Source organism: Hemitrygon akajei, unplaced genomic scaffold (genome assembly GCF_048418815.1).
Source record: "Hemitrygon akajei unplaced genomic scaffold, sHemAka1.3 Scf000071, whole genome shotgun sequence".
Lineage (NCBI taxonomy): Eukaryota > Metazoa > Chordata > Chondrichthyes > Myliobatiformes > Dasyatidae > Hemitrygon > Hemitrygon akajei.
Window position 1 is genome coordinate 4,153,904 of NW_027331957.1, and position 21,542 is coordinate 4,175,445.

General features: G+C 47.0%; 2 protein-coding genes across 2 annotated transcripts in view; both read left to right on the forward strand.

Annotated features, from left to right (window-relative positions):
• The window catches only part of LOC140722158 (C-type lectin domain family 12 member B-like), a 309,106-nt gene that overhangs the window by 23,376 nt on the left and 264,188 nt on the right, over window positions 1-21,542 (forward strand). The gene's annotated exons all lie outside the window — the stretch shown is intronic.
• On the forward strand, window positions 937-6,131 carry LOC140722188 (C-type lectin domain family 9 member A-like). The gene is made up of 6 exons (XM_073036980.1): window positions 937-1,024; window positions 1,585-1,663; window positions 2,843-2,985; window positions 3,542-3,606; window positions 5,068-5,253; window positions 5,889-6,131. The coding sequence occupies exons 1-5, from the start codon at window positions 1,022-1,024 to the stop codon at window positions 5,246-5,248; spliced, it is 471 nt and encodes a 156-aa protein (XP_072893081.1). The 5' UTR covers window positions 937-1,021; the 3' UTR covers window positions 5,249-5,253; window positions 5,889-6,131.

Here is a 21,542-nt window from a genome sequence, read left to right on the forward strand (position 1 = left end):
CTGTTACAGAGGCGCGACCACTGTTGCTTCCTCCAGGTAGGTCGTCCCCAGCCAACAGTATTGAGGCAGGAATACTTATTGTTAGTGGGCACAGCCACTGGGGTACTCTCTAATGCCTGCTTCTTGCCCTTCCCTCTCCTGATGTCAGTAGGGTGAGTAGGTTTGCAGATGATACGAAGATAGTTCGTGTTGTGGGCAGCGTTGACGACTGACAAATAATTCAGTGTGGATCAGTTTCAGATAGGGTTTGAGGAACTGGCGGGTGGAGTTTAACACTGACGAACGTTAAATGATGCGCCTTGGTAAGTCAAATGAAGAGATAGCACCCTATCAAAGACACGATTCTAAACAGTGTTGATGAGCAGAGGATCCTGGGGACCATGTTCACAGTTCCCTGAACGGGGCTGCACAGTTTGATGGGATGGTTAAGAAGTCCTGTGGCATTCTTCCCTTTATTAGTCGGGACATTGAGTACAAATGTCAAGGAGTTATGTTGCAACTTCATAAAAATCACTAGTTAGGCTGAATCAGGCGTATTGTATACAGTTCTGGTCACCCCATTATCGGAAGGATGTCAGGGCATTGGGGAGCCTCCGGAGAGGTTTAACAGGACTCTGCCGGGATTCGATGGCATGTGTTACAACGAGAGGTCGGACACCTGGGCTGCTTCGTCTGGAGCGGAGGAGGCTCAGGGGAGATCTGACTGATCTCTGGAATCCGTCAGACGCCTGTCAGCCTTTGCCAAGTCAAGGAATGTGGACTCTCGGAGATGACGGCTGAAAGTAGAAGAGATTCAGAGACGGAGGAGTGATCGTGGTGGAAGAAGACAGCGCGGATTGTGGGTGGGTGGGAACAACAGTGTGGGTCACTGCTGAATTCACACACACGCTGAATGTTCACTCCACAGGTCCACATACAGAGCAGCCGAAAGATAAAATCAGAAATAAAACGGACCGTAAGATCTGCCTACTCTGCCTAGTTACATCCGTCCTCATCGCGATAGTTGCCGGGCTCTCGATCTATGGTGAGTCGAACGGGCTCCGGATGGAGTCAGAACGTAAGCTAACAGAGTGGAATGAAGAGTTAGCGTAAAACCTCACAGTGATGCCGACACGATCCTCAAAGTGACACCGACGCACCGGTTAACCGTTGCAATAACACGGCCTTTACCGGAACACAATCCAGTCTCATAATGAAACCGACATGCCATTCACAATAACACCAACAATACCTTCACCGTAGCGCTGACTCGCCCCCGTACGCGACACAGATACATACCTAAACGGGACACGAACACGACCCTCCCCGTGTCACAGACATGGCACTCACAGCGACATGAACATACCCCTCACTGTAACATCGACATGCCCATGACCCTGTGACTGATAAACTCCTCAAGGCGACACCGAAACACACTTCACAGTGACACCGACACGTCCCTTGAAAGCGACACTGTGTCACCACTCTCAACATGAACCGCACCGCACCGTGACAATGACACACCACTTACCGTGACCGCGCGGCACCATGACAATGTCTCACACGTCACTGTTAAAGCTAAACGTCGTTCACCATCTCTCTCAGTATTACAGATTCGTCGGTCTCAAATCACCTCCGAACAAAAAAAACCAGATACTTTGCCAATTCCTGACCAGTAACAGAGGTGAGGCAACAACGGACTCCTACCAGTCCTAACTGACTCGGCATTACAGGGTGGGACGGGGGGGGGGGGGGGAGAGAGAGTGAGAGAGAGAGAGAGAGAGAGAGAGAGAGAGAGAGAGAGAGAGAGAGAGAGAGAGAGAGAGAGAGAGAGAGAGAGAGAGAGGGAGATTCACTCTGTCTCTGACGCCAGGTGTCTCTGATGCGATGATGCGTCTGCAACAGACTCTGCGCCGGTGTGGAGGGAGAGACACTCAGTGTCTGACCCCGGGAGTGTGTGATGGGACGGTGTGGAGGGAGAATCACTCTGTGTCTGACCCCGGGAGTGTGTGATGTGACGGTGTGGAGGGAGATTCACTCTGTGTCTGACCCCGGGAGTGTGTGATGGGACGGTGTGGAGGGAGCTTCACTCTGTGTCTGACCCCGGGAGTGTGTGATGGGGCGGTGTGGAGGGAGATTCACTCTGTGTCTGACCCCGGGAGTGTGTGATGGGACGGTGTGGAGGGAGATTCACTCTTTGTCTGACCCCGGGTGTGTGTGATGGGACGGTGTGGAGGGAGCTTCACTCTGTGTCTGACCCCGGGAGTGTGTGATGGGACGGTATGGAGGGAGATTCAGTCAGTGTCTGACCCCGAGAGTGTGTGATGGGACGGTGTGGAGGGAGATTCACTCTGTGTCTGACCCCGGGAGTGTGTGATGTGACGGTGTGGAGGGAGATTCACTCTGTGTCTGACCCCGGGAGTGTGTGATGTGACGGTGTGGAGGGAGATTCACTCTGTGTCTGACCCCGGGAGTGTGTGATGTGACGGTGTGGAGGGAGATTCACTCTGTGTCTGACCCCGGGAGTGTGTGATGGGACGGTATGATTGAAGCTTTTTTTTCTGTATCTGATAGCGGGACTGTGTGATTACACTCGGAGTTTGACACTCTGAGCGTGTGATGGGAAGATGTGGAGAAATGAGGTGTTGAATCTCTCAGTGTCTGAAACCGGTAATGCGTGTCATGATCTGCATGGAGTTTTGCTCTCTGTCTGATACCGGGAGGGTGTGATCGGATGATACGGAGGGAACTTTTCGCGTTTGCGTGATCAGACAGAGTAGAAGGAACCTTTCTAAGATTAACCAAGTGTCTGCCATGGAACAGTGTGGAGGGAGATTCACTGTTCCTTCCTGCTGATTTCCAGAGCAGATGTGTTCCAAGGACTGGGTCAGAATTAGCGACAGGTGTTATTATGTCTCGACGTTTGAAACAACTTTCCACACAGCGATGCAAGAATGTTCAAAACGTGATTCAAGGCTTCTCGAAATCAATTCAACGGATGAAGCGGTAAGTACCGCAACACGAGATGATCCAACAGTAACACAGGACTCGTCACAGACTCCCGGCGCACAGGGTGAAATACCCAACACACACACCCGGGATCTGGTACAGAGATAAACTCTCTCCACGCACACCCGGAGTCCAACAGAGAATGAGGCTGCCTCCACACCGTCCCATCACACACTCACTGGGTCAGACACAGAGTGAATCTCCCTCCACACAGTCCCTCCACACACTCCCGAGGTCAGACACACAGTGAATCACCCTCCACACCGTCCCATCACACACTCCCGGGATCAGACACAGAGTGAATCTCCCTCCACACCGTCCCATCACACACTCACTGGGTCAGACGCAGAGTGAATCTCCCACCACACTGTCCCATCACACACTCCCGGGCTCAGACACAGAGTGAATCTCCCTCCACACCGTCCCATCACACACTCCCGGGGTCAGACACAGAGTGAATCTCCCTCCCCAGATTCCTGTTGTAATCAACAGACAGAAGCTACGTAGATAATTTTCAATTCTTGGCATTAATAACATTAATTTATTTTCCCAGAGCTTTGTATCGCAAAGAGTTTTGTATAAAACCCGTTCATACTGGATTGGAAAATGCGAAGTCGGGTGAGATTTGGACTGATCTCTGGGGAGGGTGATGGGGTTTGTTTACTCACTGAAGTGGTTTTCTGGGAACAGGGAGGGGTTCTGGGATTTGGTTGTAGACTGACGTAGATAGATAGATAGATAGATAGATAGATAGATAGATAGATAGATAGATAGATAGATAGATAGATAGATAGATAGATAGATAGATAGATAGATAGATAGATAGATAGATAGATAGATAGACAGATACTTTATTCATCCCCATGGGGAAATTCAACATTTTTTTTTCCAATGTCCCATGCACTTATTGTAGCAAAACTAATTACAACCAATACTTAACTCAGTAAAAATATGATATGCATCTAAATCACTCTCTCAAAAAGCATTAATAATAGCTTTTAAAAAGTTCTTAAGTAGTTTACTTAAATAAATTGAGTCCTAACCCCGGCACTTTAACATATCTTACTCCTGGCGGTTGAATTGTAAAACCGAATGGCATTGGGGAGTATTGATCTCTTCATCCTGTCTGAGGAGTTGTGTATAGGGTTGTGTGATTCACTGGGGTGGGATGGTACATTGGGAACATTTTGGGACCGACACGTGTCTGTCGGGGAAGGACAGGACAGTGGGAATATTTCGGAAACTGTCAGGTGCAGCGGCGAAAGATCTGTACACAGAGATTATTTTGGTACTGACTCATGTGGGTGAGGACAGCGCGGTGCCGTGGGATTATTTTGGAGATATTCGCAGGGCTGTGAGGAGAGGGATCAACAGTGGGATTAGTTTAGTGAGTGACTTAGATCTGATGGGCGGGAGAAGGACAACTCGATTAGTTTGGAGACTGATACTGTGCGGTGGCATACTGTGGGTTAACGGGATTAGTTTGCGAACTGACGCAAGGATGTGGGAGAGAGGGTGCCAGTGGTATAAGTCTGGAGACGGACCAGAGGCTATCGGGAGAGCGCGGAGTAGTGGGGTATGTCAGGAGACAGACACGAAGCTCTGGGTAGAGGAAGGGGCAACGGGATTACGCTGGGGCCGGCAGAGAGATGAGGGAAGAGTATGGAACATTCGGATTCATTTCGGGACAGACATAACTCTGCGGTGAGACGGTGGGATAGTGGGGTATGTTCGGGGACTGAGACAGATCAGCGTGGAGTGGTTGGACCTATTCGATTCGTATGTGGACTGACAGAGGTGCGATTAGTTTGGGGGGATTCGGGGCTGTGGGGAAACATTGGGTCAGTGCGATTAGCTTGGGGAACTGACACAGGGCTGTGGGGAGACATTGGGACCGTGGTGTCTGCCTGGGTACTGGCACTGCCGTGGGGGGAGAGTGGTTCAATGGGATGAGTTTGGGGACTCACACAGGCAATTAGGAGAGAGCGAAATCATGTGATTAGCTTGGGGACGGTCTCCGCTCGGGTCCTCTACTGAAGCTGTTTTGTCTCTGTTGATATTTCTAACCCTCCTGGATAGGAATGTGGGCTGGAGTCTCCTGTACATGACGTCCTCTGGAACGCCCGTCTGCACTCAGTGCGGAAGGAGTTTCCGTTGTGATGGTGATTGGAGTTTCATCTGCGAGAAGTCGACACCTTTGGTCCCGGATGTTTCAGAAAAGATCCAGGATCTCTGTCAGCAGCCACTGGAGGGGACATGAATCAAGTGACTACCCCCATTTTCTCCTCCTTCTCTCTCTTTCACTCTAACTCCTAAGTCCTTTCAAATTCGCTCCCACCCTCTCTGCCACTGCCTCCGACATCTCCTCCTCTTGTCGTCATCATATTCTCCCTACCAGATACCGACAAACCCCTCTCGCCGTCTATCCCATTAGTTCTCGCCACTCCCCCCGTCCCGGTCTTCCTAGTTCCCTCTACCTTCCTCTCTACCCCTCAGCACCCCTTATACCCTCGAACTTTCTCCGCCCGCACTTTCTGTGCTCCCACTGCCCACCTCTCACCTTTTCCCTCTCTCCGGCACTCTGTACCTCCCCTCCCCGTTCACTCTAAACCCTCCCATCTCCCTGATCTCTCTCTCTCTTTCTGATTTCCACTCACTCTCACCGCAATCCTGTGCCGTCTAGTTCCTGATAACCCAACCCTGGGTGAAAGTCTGTGCGCATTCCCTCTGTCTGTGCCCCTCTCGGTTTTATGGAACTCTGTGAAGGTTATAACTACGCTCCAGGGAATAAAGTCCCAACCTTCCCTCCCTCCCACCATAACTCAGTCCTCCGAGTTTCGGCAATATCACCGTAGAACTCCCTGTACAATATATCCAGTTCACTGACATTTTTCCTGAAGCAGGGTGGCCTCACCGACGTCTTGTACCACGGCAACGTGACCTCCCGACTCCTGTACTCAGTGTGACCAGTGAAGACCAGCGGGCCAAGTGTCCTGTCCACCCTATCGGATGTTTTCCACCGGAATCGCTATTTCAATTATTATCTGAAGCTTATAACGCCTGGAATTTGTTCTTTTGAAGCATCAGTATGGCGCAAAGATGTACAATTAATGTAAATTGCAAATATCAATAAACACCGCAGAAATGTCGAGTTATTGCTGATGCGGTGAAAGATGTGATGGAGCAGGGGAAGAAGCTGTTCCTGAATCGCTGTGTGTGGGTGTTCTGTCTCCCGGAGCTGTCAAATACTCCTCCTATAATACGACATCCAATCCCGTTATCATTCCCGTGAACCCTGTCAATGTCTCACATCCCCTGTGAGATAAGCGATCGAGACCTGCTCACCAAACTCCAAATGTGAACTCACCAGTGACGTATTAAGCCTGAGAATGACGTCCTTGCCTTTACGTCCCAGTCCTCTCGAAATGAATGCTGTCATCGCATTTGCCTTCCTCACCACCGGCTCAAGCTGCAGGTTAAACTTCTGGGAAAGTTGCACGAAGTCTCCCAAATCCCTCTGCACCGCAGATTGTTTTTAATCCTTACACACTGTACCTGTCATGTTTGATCCGTTTTGACATGTGAAAGCAGTAATAACACCCTAAATGCCATTTTTTTGGCCGAAATTTGATGTATTTTCCTACGGTGAGCCAAAATGCGCAAACATGAAAATATTTAAAAATGTTACACCTTTGTACAGGTGCTACAAATTTTTGTACATTGAGGCTGTTCAGGGTCAAATCTGACCCGTATCTATTGAAATGGATTTCAGATCTCTGAAACATTAATTAAGGATTCACCACCCATTTATTAATGTCAGATAGGCTATTTATGCATTTTAAATAGATCTGTGGTTCAAACTTTTTATATAGTCCCTTGTTATGAGGGGATTCCTCCGTCGGGTCAAAATTGACCCAGACCATTCTGTGAAGGCATAGAATATTATCGGTTGTCTGGGTTAAAAAAAAAACACTCCATTTAGAAAACAGTCTACGCTTTTATTTCTTATTTTCAAATTGAAGGACGATACGATTCCCGGCACTGTATTCTATCTGCCTCGCCTATTTTCATTTTCCTGATCTATCTGAGCCATTCTGCAGCCCCCCGCCCCCCACCCCCACGCTTCCCCAACACAACCTGTCGCTCGGTAACGTTGCTGCCGACTGTGGTTTCCGGATGAGGGAGTCTCTCATCCCGTTGCAGAGGGACGGACCCCAGCCCGGGATTTTGAGTCGGTGATTAAAACCGGGAGCACGTGCGCGTTGAATAATTCACATCCTGTCACGCGCACTCACAGTATCCGGGACAGAATTCCAGACGACTGGGATGGCGGAGCGCTGGGGTTTGCTGAGAGGAAAGAATGCGGGGGTGGGTGAGGGGGTTGTTGAGCTCTTCTTTTGACTTGGGTAGCGTGTGATGCGATTGTGCGGGTTTTGAGCTCTGGAGTTGCAGTTGAACTGAACAATATTTCAATCGTGAGTGTGTGAAGGGATGGGGAACAGGGAATTCCCTCTGTGTCTGCACCAGAAAGAATGTAATGGGACAGTGTCGAGGAAGAATCGCGTGTTTGACCCCGGGAGTCTGCCATGGGACGGTGTTGAGGGAGCTTAACTCTGTGTCTGACCCCCAGAGTGTATGATGGGACAGTGTGGAGGGGGACTCAGTCTGTGTCTGACCCCGGAAGTGAGTGATGGGACGGTGTGGAGGGAGATTCACTCTGTGTCTGACCCCGGGAGTGTGTGATGGGACGGTGGGGAGGGAGATTCATTCAATGTTGACTCCGGAATTGCGTTATACGACTGTGAGTGGGAGCTTCACTCCTTTTCCGAAACGTTGAGACAACGCGGAGGGAGCTTCAATCCTTGTCTGACTCCGAACTTGTGTGATGTAATGTTGGTAAGGGAGCTTCACTCAGTGTCTGCCTCCGGGTGTGTATGATGGGATGGTATGGAGGAGTCTCGCTCAGGGTCTGACTGACGGTGTCAGAGACTCATATATAATTTCCCCTTGGGACAGCCTCCAATCAGATTTCGGGAGCGGGAAATGTGTACATAATAAACCAGTGCCTCGCGTTTGTTTGAACAACAACCAATCAGCAAGGCGGGTCCATCAGCAAGAGAAAATAAATTTGAAACATAGGAACATAGAAAACCTACAGCACAATGCAGGCCCTTCGGCCCACAAGGCCCGACCTTAAAAAAATTACTAGGCTTACCCAGTGCCCTCAAATTTTCTGAGCTCCATGTACCTATCCAAAATTCTCTTAAAAGACCCTATCGTATTCGTCTCCACCACCGTTACTGGCAGCCCATTCCACGCACTCACCACTCTCTAAGTAAAAGACTTACCCCTGATATCTCCTCTATAACTACTGCCCTGCACTTTAAACCTGTGTCCTCTAGTGGCAACCATTTCAGCCCCGGGAAAAAGCCTCTGACCATCTACACGATCAATGCCTCTCATCATCTTGTCGTTATACGATGACTCTCTGTCAGGTAATATTGGGAGGAAAATAGACCGAATGTTCAGTTCGCAGGAAACTGGGTGACAGTTCGGAGATTCAAAGGGGTTAAGCATCCAGGCACAGTACAACGTCCCCCAGTGGCCAAGCGGCTCAATAACAGGTATACCAGTTTGTATGCCTCTGGGCGGGATAGACGGGTTAAAACAGGGGTGTCAAACTCATTTTAGGTCACGGGCCGGATTAAGCAAAATGCAGCTTCATGCGGGCCGGATCAGTCGGACGCGTGCGAACGCAGCTTTCGTTGCCTCCGTTTTTTCAGCCTGCTCTCATGTGTCTCAGTCTCTGCTATAACTACAAAGTGTTTCACTTTACAAATTCCGTTTCTTATGAAGAAGACTGCCGAGCAAGACTGCCGAATAAACACTAAAAACCCTGAAAACCTGGTACCTGAATAAACTCAGCATTAGCCATATCATACGCCATAGGCGCTTCGATTACTGGGGCCAGCTTTAATAGTAATTAGATATTATCTCGCGGGCCAAAGATAATTCCACCGCGGGCCGGATTTGGCCCGCGGGCCTTGAGTTTGACATATATGGGTTAAAATGATGAAGTCGAGATATGTCTCGGAGTTTCGGACGACACATGAACATCCATGGATACAGCCGAACGAGCGTGCGTTACTCCAGAAACAAGGTGCAAAGCGCAATATCAGCATTCAAACGCGGAACCAAACACAAATAATATGGATAAAATAGAAAAGTAACAACGCAGCATGAGGCCCTGGGTTAACTGAATGCCTCGGATATCTGCACTCGTTCACAAAGAGATTGTCTTCTGCCGAGCGAACACTGGGGGGCAGCACAGACTCCTCCCTGGAGGCCACGCCAAACCTGCCTGCCGTGCGCAGCTCCTTCACTTCCTCTGCCAGCGACCGGCTCTCGAAGTTTACAAATCAACTTAAGTTGAATTGAGATCTCAGCGGGAATTTTTGCCATTAAAGATGGGTGGGGTGGACAGTAAACTAGAGATACAGGGGGGTGAAAACCGTAATGCCATCACAGATAGAAGAAAGCTTGTTGGAACAGATGTTGGCCTCAGGCCTCAGATGAAGTCAGGAAGCAAAACGTTGAGCCTGCTGGGGTTCATGTTCTGAGCTGCGCAGGTTTCAATGCAGTAAGTATTGTACTAAATGCAGATGAGCTCAGGGCGGGGTTCAAAGTCTGGAAGTATGAGATTGTAGCCAGTAGTGAGACTTGGTTGCAGGAGAGGCAGGACCGTTAGCTTAATATTCCGGGTTTCGGCTGATTTAGTCGTGCTAATGATGTCTGATAAGAATAATGGGAGGATTTGAAGTACGGAGGGATTTCAATGCAGAGGATTGGGGTTCACACACTGTGGATGGGGAAGGGAGCCGGGAAACCGAGGGGCAGAGCGGATAGGAGTTGGGACTGGGTTTGACATTTCGGAGATCCCTGATTAATTTCTGACGTTCCGTTAAAGGAAGTGTGCGGGGGTCTTTGGAGAGGATAGAGAGTGGATTCACCAGAATGCTGTCCGGAATAGAGAGCACTGTCTCTAAGAGGTGGTCAGGATTTTCGGTTTCTTTTCTAACGAGCGGCGAAGGCGGAGGGGACAACTGGCAGAGGTTTATCTCACCAGAACAGACACAGATGGACCAGAGAGAGGGTGATGTTACACCCAGGATGAAACTGTCTCATACCAGAGGGCATGCATTAAGGTGAGAGGGGTAAGTTCAAAGGAGATGAGGTTGACAAGTTTTTTATTCGCACAGAAACTGGTGAGTGATTATACTGTGCTACCAGAGACGGTGGTGAGGGTAGATCGATAGAGGTATTTCACTGGCTCTTTGACAGATTTGCAGGGAATTGAGAGAGGTGGTCGGCAGAAGGGATTTACATTAATTAGTATATCACAAAATTGCGGGCCAAAGGGTCTCCTCTGTTCCGTGATTGACGTTCACTACTCTGCAAGAAGGTCAGGGAGTGTTTTGAACTCATAAGATGGGAAACACAGGGGGCGGGGTAGATGAAGGAATATGACGCTGCATTGAGAAACTCAGGGAACGACCTCTCGACATAGGCAGTGAACGAGCCACACAGCCCTCACTACTACACAGACACACCCCTCACCGTGACACCGGCACAGCCCTCACTACTACACAGACACACCCCTCACCGTGACACCGACACACCCCTCACCGTGACACCGACACAGCCCTCAACGGGACACGAACGCGCCCCTCATCGTGACACCGACACACCGTCACAACCCTCACCGCAGCAGGGACACAGTCTGCCCTGTATTCATAATTATCTCCCTCTCCACGAGTCCTGACCAACTTTGTCCCTCTCTCCATCACAAACACCCTCATTTACACCACTCCCGTCCCCGTCACCGTCCCTCCCTTACAAGCTGACCCGTCTTCCTGACACACTCCCCCTCTGCACACATCACCGTCTCCGTTATCTCCTGTCTTCCCACCGCCACAACCCGTCTCGGTGCCCCGCTGGATCCCCTGAAGTTGCAGTGAGGTTAGTCTGGATAATGACGAAGGGTCGTGGAGAGAGATCGGTGTAGTGGGAATAGTTTGGAGTCTGACGTGGGGCTGCGTGGAGATCGCGGTGTAGTGAGATTAGTTTAGAGACTGACACGGGCTTTGGAGAGAGTGGAGTAGTGGGAATATTTCCAGAAAGCTCTCTGGGTTCCCAGCTGGATCTATTTTGCTTCTGTTGAGATTGTCTAACCATTTTTGTTAGGAAAGTGGCCTTTCACGTTGTTTACGAGATGAATTCTGGAAAGTTCGAATTCACCGAATGCAAATCGACCAGGAAGAGTTCGTCTTTGCAATCGTGATAAACACCGTTTCAGCTAAGAGACGGAGGGAGCGGTGTTTACCTGAACGGGTCTGGCTGAGTCTACATCCCTCTGCAGTCCCTGGCCACCCTGGGCGTCGTCGATTCCACATCAGGCGGTGATGCGACTGGAAAGAGCGCCCCCGAGCCAATGGCATGGGTAGGGTAAGTGAGGAGGGGATACAGGGAGTTAGGTTAAAGGGCAGGATCTCCAATATTGCTACCGTGTCACGTGCTAGTCAGGCAAGTACCAGGAAGGTAATACAGTTTACACTCATGGGTTTCAGTTAGTTAAAGAGAGATGGGAGACAGAGTTCCAGAACAGTTATTGGAATGGTTATGGAGGCGGACGGTGGCAGGAAATCACACAAAATTGGCAATCAGATGGTTGAGATCAGTGCAGATACTGTCCTGGGCTGCATACATTTCAATGCAGAAGGATCTGCATTGGCGGAAAATAGTGCTGAAGATGAGGTAACTTGTTTACAAACAGAGGTAATGTGTACTGAGGAGAGGCTGTTGAGGGGGAGACATTGCAGTCAATTGGCTGAGTTGTAGCGTAAAATGTAGACATCATCGAAGAGGATGAATACAGGAGTGAAGGTGTTGATTTTTAATGGATAAATCGGTGTTTCATTACAACGGACAAAGCGTGGGAACAAACAGTGTTTTGTGTTTGGCTGCCGGTGACTCATCATTTTCCACAATGTTCTGTGTTGTAACCGATGCTTTTTAACCTTGCATGTCAATCATGTGGATGATTGTTGCGTTGTTGCGAATTGTGCAGACGATATGAAGACAGATGGAGGGGCAGGCAAGTTTGAGGAAGAAGAGAGGATAAAGACTGTATTCTAAATGGAGAGACAATTCACAAAGCTGAGGCTGAATGGGATTCCCGAAAGATTAATTTGCAGGTTGAGGAAGACAAATGCAACGCTGGCTTCTATTTCAAGAAGACGAGAATATAAAAGCAAGGTGTAACATTGATAAGTTACAAAGGATTGTTAAGGCCGCACGTGGAGTATTATGAACAGTTGTGGGCCCTTTATAACCATATAACCATATAACAATTACAGCACGGAAACAGGCCATCTCAGCCCTTAGTGTCCGTACCGAACGCTTACTCTCACCTAATCCCACAGAACTGCACTCAGCCCATCACCCTGCATTTCTTTCCTGTCGATATACCTAATATATTTTTTTAAATGACAAAGTCGAACCTGCCTGTACCACTTCAACTGGAAGCTCGTTCCACACAGCAACCACTCTCTGAATAAAGAAGTTGCCCCTCGTGATACCCCAAACGTTTGCCCGGTAACTGTCAACTCGTGTCCTCTTGTTTGTATCGCCCCTCCTCTCAATGGAAAAAAGCCTATCCACGTCAACTCTATCCTTCCCTCTCATAATTTTAAATAGCTCAATCAAGCCCCTCTCAGCCTTCTACACTCCAAAGAATAAAGACCTAACTTGTTCAACCGTTTCTGTAACTGAGGTGCTGAAAGCCAGGTAACATTCTAGTAAATCTCCTCCGTACTCCCTCAATTTTGTTGACATCATTCCTATGATTCGGTGACCAGAACTGTACACAATACTCCACATTTGGCCTCACCAATGCCTTGTACAATTTTAACATTACATCCCAACTCCTATACTCAATGCTCTGATTTATAAAGGCCTGTATACCAACAGCTTTCTTCACCAACCTACCACGTCAGATTTCACCTTCAGGGAACCGTGCACCATTATTCCCAGATCACTCTGTTCTACTGCATTCTTCACAGCCCTTCTATTTACCATGTATCTCCTATTTGGATTATTCCTACTAAAATGTAGCACCTCAAACTTATCAGCATTAAATTCCATCTGCCATCTTTCAGCCCAGTCTTCCACCTGGCCTAAATCTCTCTACAGGCTTTGAAAACATGCTTCATTATCTACAATGCCACCTATCTTTGTATCAATTGCATACCTATCAATCCAATTTACCACCCCGGCATCTGGATAATTAATGTATATGACAAACAACATTGCACCCAGTGCAGGTCACTGAGGCACACCACCAGTCACCGGCCTTCAACCTGACAAACAGTTATCCACCACTACTCTCTGGAATCTCAAATCCAGACACTGTTGAATACATTTTACTACTTCAATATTAATACCTAACGATTGAATCTTCCAAACTAACCTTCTCTAAGAATACTTTCCATTAATTTATCAACCGGTGACGTCAAACGTACAGGCTGATAATTGCTAGGATTACTCTTAGAACCCTTTTTAAACAATGGAACCACATGAGCAATATCCCACTCCTCCGGCGCAATCCCCGTTTCTAATGGCTTTTGAAATATTTCTGTCAGAGCCTCTGCTATATCTACACTGACTTCACTCAAGGTCCTAGGGAACATCCTGTCAGGATCCGGAGACTTATCCACTTTTATATTCTTTATAATATAAATAATTCTCTTCTTTAATCATCATAGCTTCAATAATTTCCCTACTTGTTCCCTTACCTTACACAATTCAATATCCTTCTCCATAGTGAATACCGAAGAAAATAAATTGTCGAAATTGGTCCCTTGGAGAATCAGAGCGGACAGCTATCAACAATTTCTCACTGCTCACTCATAGCTGTCTACTCTGATTATCTAAGAGACAAAAATTATCCCTTACTATCTTTTTTTGCTATTAATATAACTGTAGAAACCCTTTGGATTTATTTTAACCTTATTTCCCACAGCAACCTCATATCTTCTTTTAGTTTTTCTATTTTCCATCTTAAGATTCTTTTTACATTCTTTATATTCCTTGAACATCTCATTTACTCCATGCTGCCTATATTTATTGTAGATTTCTCTCTTTTACCGATCCGAGATTCCAAGAGCCCTTGAAAACCATGCCTCCCTCAAACTTTTAATCTTTCCTTATAACCTGACTGGAACATAAATGTTCTGTACCCTAAAAATTTCACCTCCAAATGACCTCCATTTCTCTATAACATCCTTCCCATAAAACAAATTGTCCCATTCCACTCCTTCTAAATCCTTTCACTTCTCCACAAAGTTAGCCTTTCTCCGATCAAAAATATGAACTCTGCGTCCATTCCTATCCTTCTCCATAATTATATTGAAATTTACGGCATTGTGATCACTGGACCCGAATTGCTCCCCAACACATTCCTCCGTCACCTGACCTATCTCATTCCCCAACAGCAGATCCAACACTGCCTCTTCTCTAATTGGTATCTCGATGTATTGCTGCAGAAAAACTATCCTGCACACATTTTACACACTCCAAACCATCCAGCCATTTTGCAGAATGGGCCTTCCAGTCTATGCGCGGAAAATCAAAATTTCCCACAGTAACAACCTTGTGCTTACTACAAATATCTGCTATGTCCTCACAAATTTGCTCCTCCAATTCTCGGTCTCCATTAGGTGATCTATAATACACAGCTATAAGTGTTAATGCACCTTTCCCATTCCTCAATTCCACCCAAAACAGGCTCTCTGCACGAGCCCTCCAATCTGTCCTGCCAAAGCATCGCTGTAATATTTTCTCTGAGAAGCAATGCAACACCTCTCCCTCTTGCGCCCCCCCCCCCCACGATTCTATCACTCCTGAAACAACTAAATCCCGGAATATTTATTTGCCAATCACACCCCTCTTGCAACCATTTCACTAATAGCTTCAACATCATATGTACAGGTATCAATCCATGCTCTAAGCTCATCCACCTATTTACAATTCTCCTAGCATTAAAATAGATGTATTTAAGAAACTCTCCACCTCTTACTCTCTGTTTATCCCTAATGCTGCAAACAGGTTTATTATTTTTTTTCTTCCTTCTTCCCTACATCTTCGGTCTGGGCGCTCCCCTTCTCTGTCACTTGCTTATCCTCCCTCACACTCTGTCTACTAGCTTTCTCTATTTGTGAACTAACCTCCTCTGTCCTAGTCTCTTCAATTTGATTCCCACCTCACAGCCATTCTAGATTAATGTCTCCCCAGTTTTTTAAGAACTAGAGCTTGTTTTTAAGAACTGAGGAAATGATTGTGCTGAACGCTGAGCTATGGACAATAAACCACAGCCTGACGTAACTATTGCTGTTGTGCAATGGTTTTCGGCCCAGTGGAGAGCAAATGAGATTGCACCCGTGGTGGACCTATCGTGGAGAGACACAATGTGCAGCTGGTCAACATTCTGTGCTCTCTATAGATACTCTGAGATGCTAACATCCGGGATATTGAGATAATTCGAGAGGCTTGCCGGGTGACAGACAGGACTTATGGAGAGGCAGTTACACCCAAGGTGGAGGACACAGGAAACTGGGTGACAGCGTTGCAGAGGAAGGTGGTTAATGAGCCAGTGCAGAATACCCCTGTTGTCATCCTCATTAGTAGAATGTAGAACACTTTAGATACAGTCGCGCAAACGAGCTAACAGACAGAGGCTGAAGAGCGGGTGTGGGGTGTTGGCTAAGCCTAATTGAAACCTACCGAATGCAGAAAGAACAAGACAGTGTGGATACGGAAGGTCGTTTCCTTTGGTGGGGGGGAGGGGGGTGCAGAACTACAGTAAACACCCTGGGAATTGAGGGGCACCCTCTCAGAACAGAGGTAGGGAGGAATTATTTCTTTAGCCAGGGAGTCGTGAATCTGTGGAATGTTCTGCCACAGACCGGAGGATGCCAAATTTCAGGGATTCTTAAAGCCAGTTTTTGATCGTTGCTTTATCTTCTCCTAATCTGGAATTGAATGTGACGTTGTATTTGACTTCCTCACCACCTACTCCACCTGTAACTTAATGTTGAGTGAACCCTGCACGAGGATGCCCAAACCCATTTCTGCATAGACTGCTGAATTTTCTCTACATTTAGAAAATAGTCTACACCTTTATTTCTGCTACCAATTTGCATGACAATGCCCCTCCAGACACGGTATCCCATCAGCAACTAGTTTGCCCATTTTCCTAATCTGTATGAACCCCTCTGTAGCCTGTCTGCTACTTCAACACTGTTTGTTGATCGGAAATGTTATGGCCGATCTACACCGAGTGTGGTTTCCCGATGAGGAAGTAAAGCATTCTGTTGCAGATGGAGATGCAACGGCCCGGGATTAGGAGCTTGTCGATAAGAACTGAGGAAATGATTGTGCTGAACGCTGAGCTGTTGTCAATAAACCGCAGCCTGACGTAGGTATTGCAATTGTCCAGATGGTCCGAGGCCCAGGGGGGAGACTGTCTGATCGTGTTCCATTTGGCTACCAGTGGCATGGGTAGGATAAGTGAGGAGGTGATACAGGGAGTTAGGTTAAAGGGTATGATCTCCAATACCATTGCTAGCCGTGCCAAGAACCATGAAGGTAGTACAGTTTACGCTCATGGGTCTCAGGTAATTACAGAGAGATGGGAGACAGAGTTCCAGAACAACTATTGGAGTGGTTGTGGAGGCGGGTGGTGGTAGGAACTCACACAAAGGTGGTAATCAGATGGTTAACATCAGAGCAAATATTGTCTGGGCTGCATACATTTCAATGCAGAAGGATCTGGATTGGCTGAAAGCAGTTCTGAAGATGAGGTAACTGGTTTACGAACAGAGGCAATGTTTACTGAGGAGAGGCTGTTCAGGGGGCAATATTGCAGTCAATTGGCTGAGTTGCAGCTTAGAATGTAGACACCATAGAAAAGGATGAATACAGAAATGAAAGTGTTGAATTTTAATGTGCGCAGTATAATGGATAAAACGGTCTTTTAGTTGCAGGGGCAAAGAGTTGAAATGAACGGAGACTTTTTGTTTGGCTGCCGGTGACTCATCACATTCCACAGGGGTCTGTGTTGGGACCAATACGTTTTACCTTGTATGTCAATCATTTGGACGATCGAGCTGATTGCGTTGTTGCGAAGTTTGCAGAGGATTTGAAGATAGGCGGAGAGGCAGGCTGTTTTCAGGAAGCAGAGATTATAGATCCTATTTTTTAAATGGACAGAAAATTCGGAAAAAAAAAACAAACTGAGGATGAATGGGTTCGAAAGCAAGGATCAGATGGGTCTATTGAGGAATATAGGGTAGGAAGAAAGGAGCTTAAGAAGGGGCTGAGGAGAAGAGGTATGAGAAGGCCTTGGCGAGAAGGGTAAAGGAGAACAGCATGGCACTGTTCAATGATGTGAGGAGCAAAAGGATGACAGGAGTGAAGGTAGGGCCGATTAGAGAAGGTGGAAGGTGTACATGGAGGCTGTGGAAGAGAGCGAAATACTCAATGAATACTTCTCTTCGGTATTGACCAATGAGAGGGAACTTGATGACGGTGAGGACAATATGAATGAGGTTGAAGTTCTAGGGCATGTTGGTTCTGGGATCCCTACTTTTTGGGATTATTATCAACGACCTGGATGTGGGGGTAGAAGGGTGGGCTGGCAAGTTTGCAGACGACACAAAGGTTGGTGGTGTTTTGGATAGTGTAAAAGATTGTCGAAGTTTGCAGAGAGACATTGATAGGATGCAGAAGTGGGCTGAGAAGTGGCAGATGGAGTTCAACCCGGAGAAGTGTGAGGTGTTACACTTTAGAAGGACAAACTCGAAGGCAGAGTACAAAGTAAATGGCAGGATACTTGGTAGTGTGGAGGAGTACAGCGATCGGGGGGGGGGGGAGAAATGTCCTCTGATCTCAGAAAGCTGCCTCAAAGGTAGATAGGGTAGTTAAAAAAGATTATGAGGTGTTAGCTTTCATAAGTAGAGGGATAGAGTTTAAGTTTCGCGAAGTAATGATGCAGCTCTATAAAACTCTGGTTGGGCCACACTTGGAGGACTGTCACCAGCTCTGGTCGCCTCAGTATCGGAAGGATGTGGAAACATTGGAACCGATACAGAGGAGATTAGCAGAATGCTGCCTGCTGAAGGGAGTATACATTATGATCAGAGATTAAGGGAGCTAGTGCAGTACTCTTTGGAGAGAAGTCAAGTCAAGTCACTTTTTATTCGTCTTTTCGACCATAACTGCTGGTATAGTACATAGTAAAAAATGATAATTTTTTTCAGGACCATGGTGTTACATGACACAGTACAAAAACTAGACTGAACTACGTAAAAAAAACACAAAAAAAAGAAAACAAAATCTACACAAAACAACGGAGCTATGCAGGCATTACAATAAGTAATATACAGGACAATAGGGCAGTAAGGTTTCAGCCCCTGCTCTGGGTATTGAGGAGTCTGATAGCTTGGAGGTAGATATTGTTACAAAGTCTGGACGTGAGAGTCCGATTGCTTCTGTGCCTTTTCCCAGACGGCAGGAGAAGAGAAGAGTTTGTATGAAGGGTGCGTGGGGTCCGGTAGAGTGTTGTTTGCTTTGCGGTTGCAGCGTGTAGTGTAAATATCTGTAATGGCGGAAAGAGAGGAGGATGGGAGGAGTTGTGATAGAGGTATACAAAATATTAAGATGGGTAGATAGAGTGGACAGCCAGCGCCTCTTCCCCAGGGCACCACCGCTCAATACAAGAGGACATAGCTTTAAGAGAAGGGGTGGGAAGTTCAAAGGGGATATTAGAGGAAGTTTTTTCACTCAGAGAGTGGTTGGAACGTGAGATGCACTGCCTGAGCCAGTGGTGGAGGCAGATACACGAGTTAAATTTAAGAGACCACCAGACAGGTATGTGGTGGAATTTAAGGTGGGGTGTTATATGTGAGGCAGGGTTTACGGGTCTACACAACATGGTGGGCCTAAGGGCCTGTACTGTGTATTCTATGTTTTATGATCTATGTTATGTACCCTGGCCTAGGATTTAGAGCTTGTTTTTATGAACTAAGGAAATGATTGTGCTGAACGCTGAGTTATGGACAATAAACCGCAGCCTGACGTAACTATTGCTATTGTGCAATGGTCCAGGGCCCGGTGGAGAGGAAATGAGATTGCACCCATTGTGGACCTATCGTGGAAAGGGACAAAGTACATCTGGTCAACGTTTTGGGCCCTGTGTAGATCCTTTGAGATGCTAAGATCCGGGATATTTAAATAATTTTGTAACCGGGTAATAGATACGACTTATAGAGAGGCAGTTACACCCAAGGTGGAGGACACAGGAGACTGGGTGACAGATAGGACGGGGAAAGCGGTCAGAGAGCCAGTGCAGAGTACCCCTGTGGTCATCCTCATCAGTATCCCAGGTAAAACACTTTAGATACAGTCGGGCACACGAACTGATAGAGAGAAGGGTGTTTCAGTGTTCCAGTGGTCTGCCTCTTGACTCAGAAGGGAAAGGGAAAGAAGAGACACGCCTTGGTGATAGGGGATTCGTTAGTTCGGGGAACAGACAGGAGGTGCACGGTGCCAGAATGAGATTCCCGGATGGCCTGTTGCCTCCTGCGTGCCAGGGTCATGAATAGTTCAAACCGGATCCCCAGCATTCGGAAGTTCGAAGGCCAAAAAGCCAAAAGCCTGTTTACTGAAGAAGTAGGATTATTTACATACTCCAATTTGTGTGGGAGAAGCATCAGTCATATGTATCAGTATCACAATGGAATAATGGGATTTACAGAGGCATCAGAGAGGAACTAGCCCAGGGAGAACGGACGGGGATAATGGCTGGGATGGCGGCAAAGCAGGGATGGCTGAAATGTCTGGTAATTCTTCACAATGAGCAGGATAGCTATGTCCCACAGAAGAAGTTCTCAAATGGCAGGCACTGGCAACTGACGCTGACAAGGGAAGTTAATGACTGCAGTTAAGCCAATAAAAGGACATATCAGGTAGCAAAATTGAGTGGGAAAATAGATGATTTGAAAGTTTTTAAAATCCATTAAAAGGCAACCAAAAGGCTATAAAATGGAATAAAAATGTAACATGAAGACAAACTAGACAATAAAATAAAGCAGGACACCATAATTCATTTTCTTCAGTAATACAAACGTTAATGGGAAGGTGAGAGCTGTTATCAGGCCACTGGAAATTTATTCTGGTGAGGTATTAATGGTGACAAAAATGGCAGATGGACGTAATGTGTACTTTGCATTTGTCTTCACTGTGGAGGAAACCAGCCGTGCGCCAGAGAGCCATGAGTGTCCGGGAGCAGGAGTGAGGGCCATTACGATTACAAAGGGCAATGTGCGAGTAACACTCAAAGGTGTTAAGGTGGATAGGTCACCTAGAGCAGACAGACCACATCTCAAATACCTGAGAGAGGTTTCCGAAAAGAAATCGGATGCATTGGTCTTGATCTTCGGAAATCACGTATCCCCCGGAGTAGAGAAAGATTGCAAAGGTCATTCCACTTTTGAGAAGGAAGGGAGGATAAAGAACTGAAATTAAAGGCCAGTCAGCCTAACCTCAGTTGTTGAGAAAGTGTTGGAGTCTATTTTTAAGGTTGAGCTTTCGGGGTTCATGGAGGGGAATGATAAAATAAGTTAAAGTCAGCATGGTTTCTGTTGAGGGAGATCTTGCCCGACAAATCTGTTAGAGTTCCTGGAAGAAGTAACAAACAGCCCGGGAAAACGAGAGACAATGGATGCCACTTACTTGGATTTTCAGAAGGAATTTGATCAGGTTCAACACACGGTGCTCCTTAACAGAATCCTGTGGCGTTCCGGGAAGGATACTGCGCTGGATAGAGGGATGTCTGTCAGGCAGGAGACAGCGAGAGGGAATAACAAGGGCCATTTCTGGTTGGCTGCCTGTAACTAGAGCTTTTCCTCAGCTGCCAGAGTTTGGATCAATATTTTCTCATTGTTTGACAGTTATTTGGATCATGATTTGAATGGTTCTGTGGGAAAATTTGCGCATGATCCGAAGATAGGTGAAGGGGAAGCTAGTGTTGAGGAAGCAATGCGATTGCATCAGGACAGGACTTAGAGAGATTGGGAAAATGGGAAGGGAGTATCATATGGAACTGTGTAGGGAGATGCATGATAATGCGTTTTGGTTAGAGGAATAATAGGGCAGAAAATTATCTAAATGCGGAGATGTTTCAAACATCACAGGGGCAGAACGACTTAGATCCCTTGTGCGAGACTCCCAGAAGTTTAATTTGCAGTTTGAGTCTGGGGTCAGAAGGCAAATGCAATAGTGGTATTTATTTCAAGGGGAAATAAAAGTTGATAACGGTGAGGCTTTATAAGGCAAAAACAAGGCCGCATTTGGAGCATTGGCAAGGGTCTGGTCCCCCTATGTCAGAATGGATGTGCTGTCGTTGGAGAGAGTCCAGACGGGTTTAACGATGATAA

Excerpts from the sequence above, each read along its gene's own strand:
- LOC140722188 (XM_073036980.1), top strand. Across the intron at positions 1,664-2,842 it reads ATTCCTGACCAGTAACAGAG|AGCAGATGTGTTCCAAGGAC; the intron begins GTGAGGCAACAA and ends GCTGATTTCCAG. Across the intron at positions 3,607-5,067 it reads ATTGGAAAATGCGAAGTCGG|GAATGTGGGCTGGAGTCTCC; the intron begins GTGAGATTTGGA and ends CCTCCTGGATAG.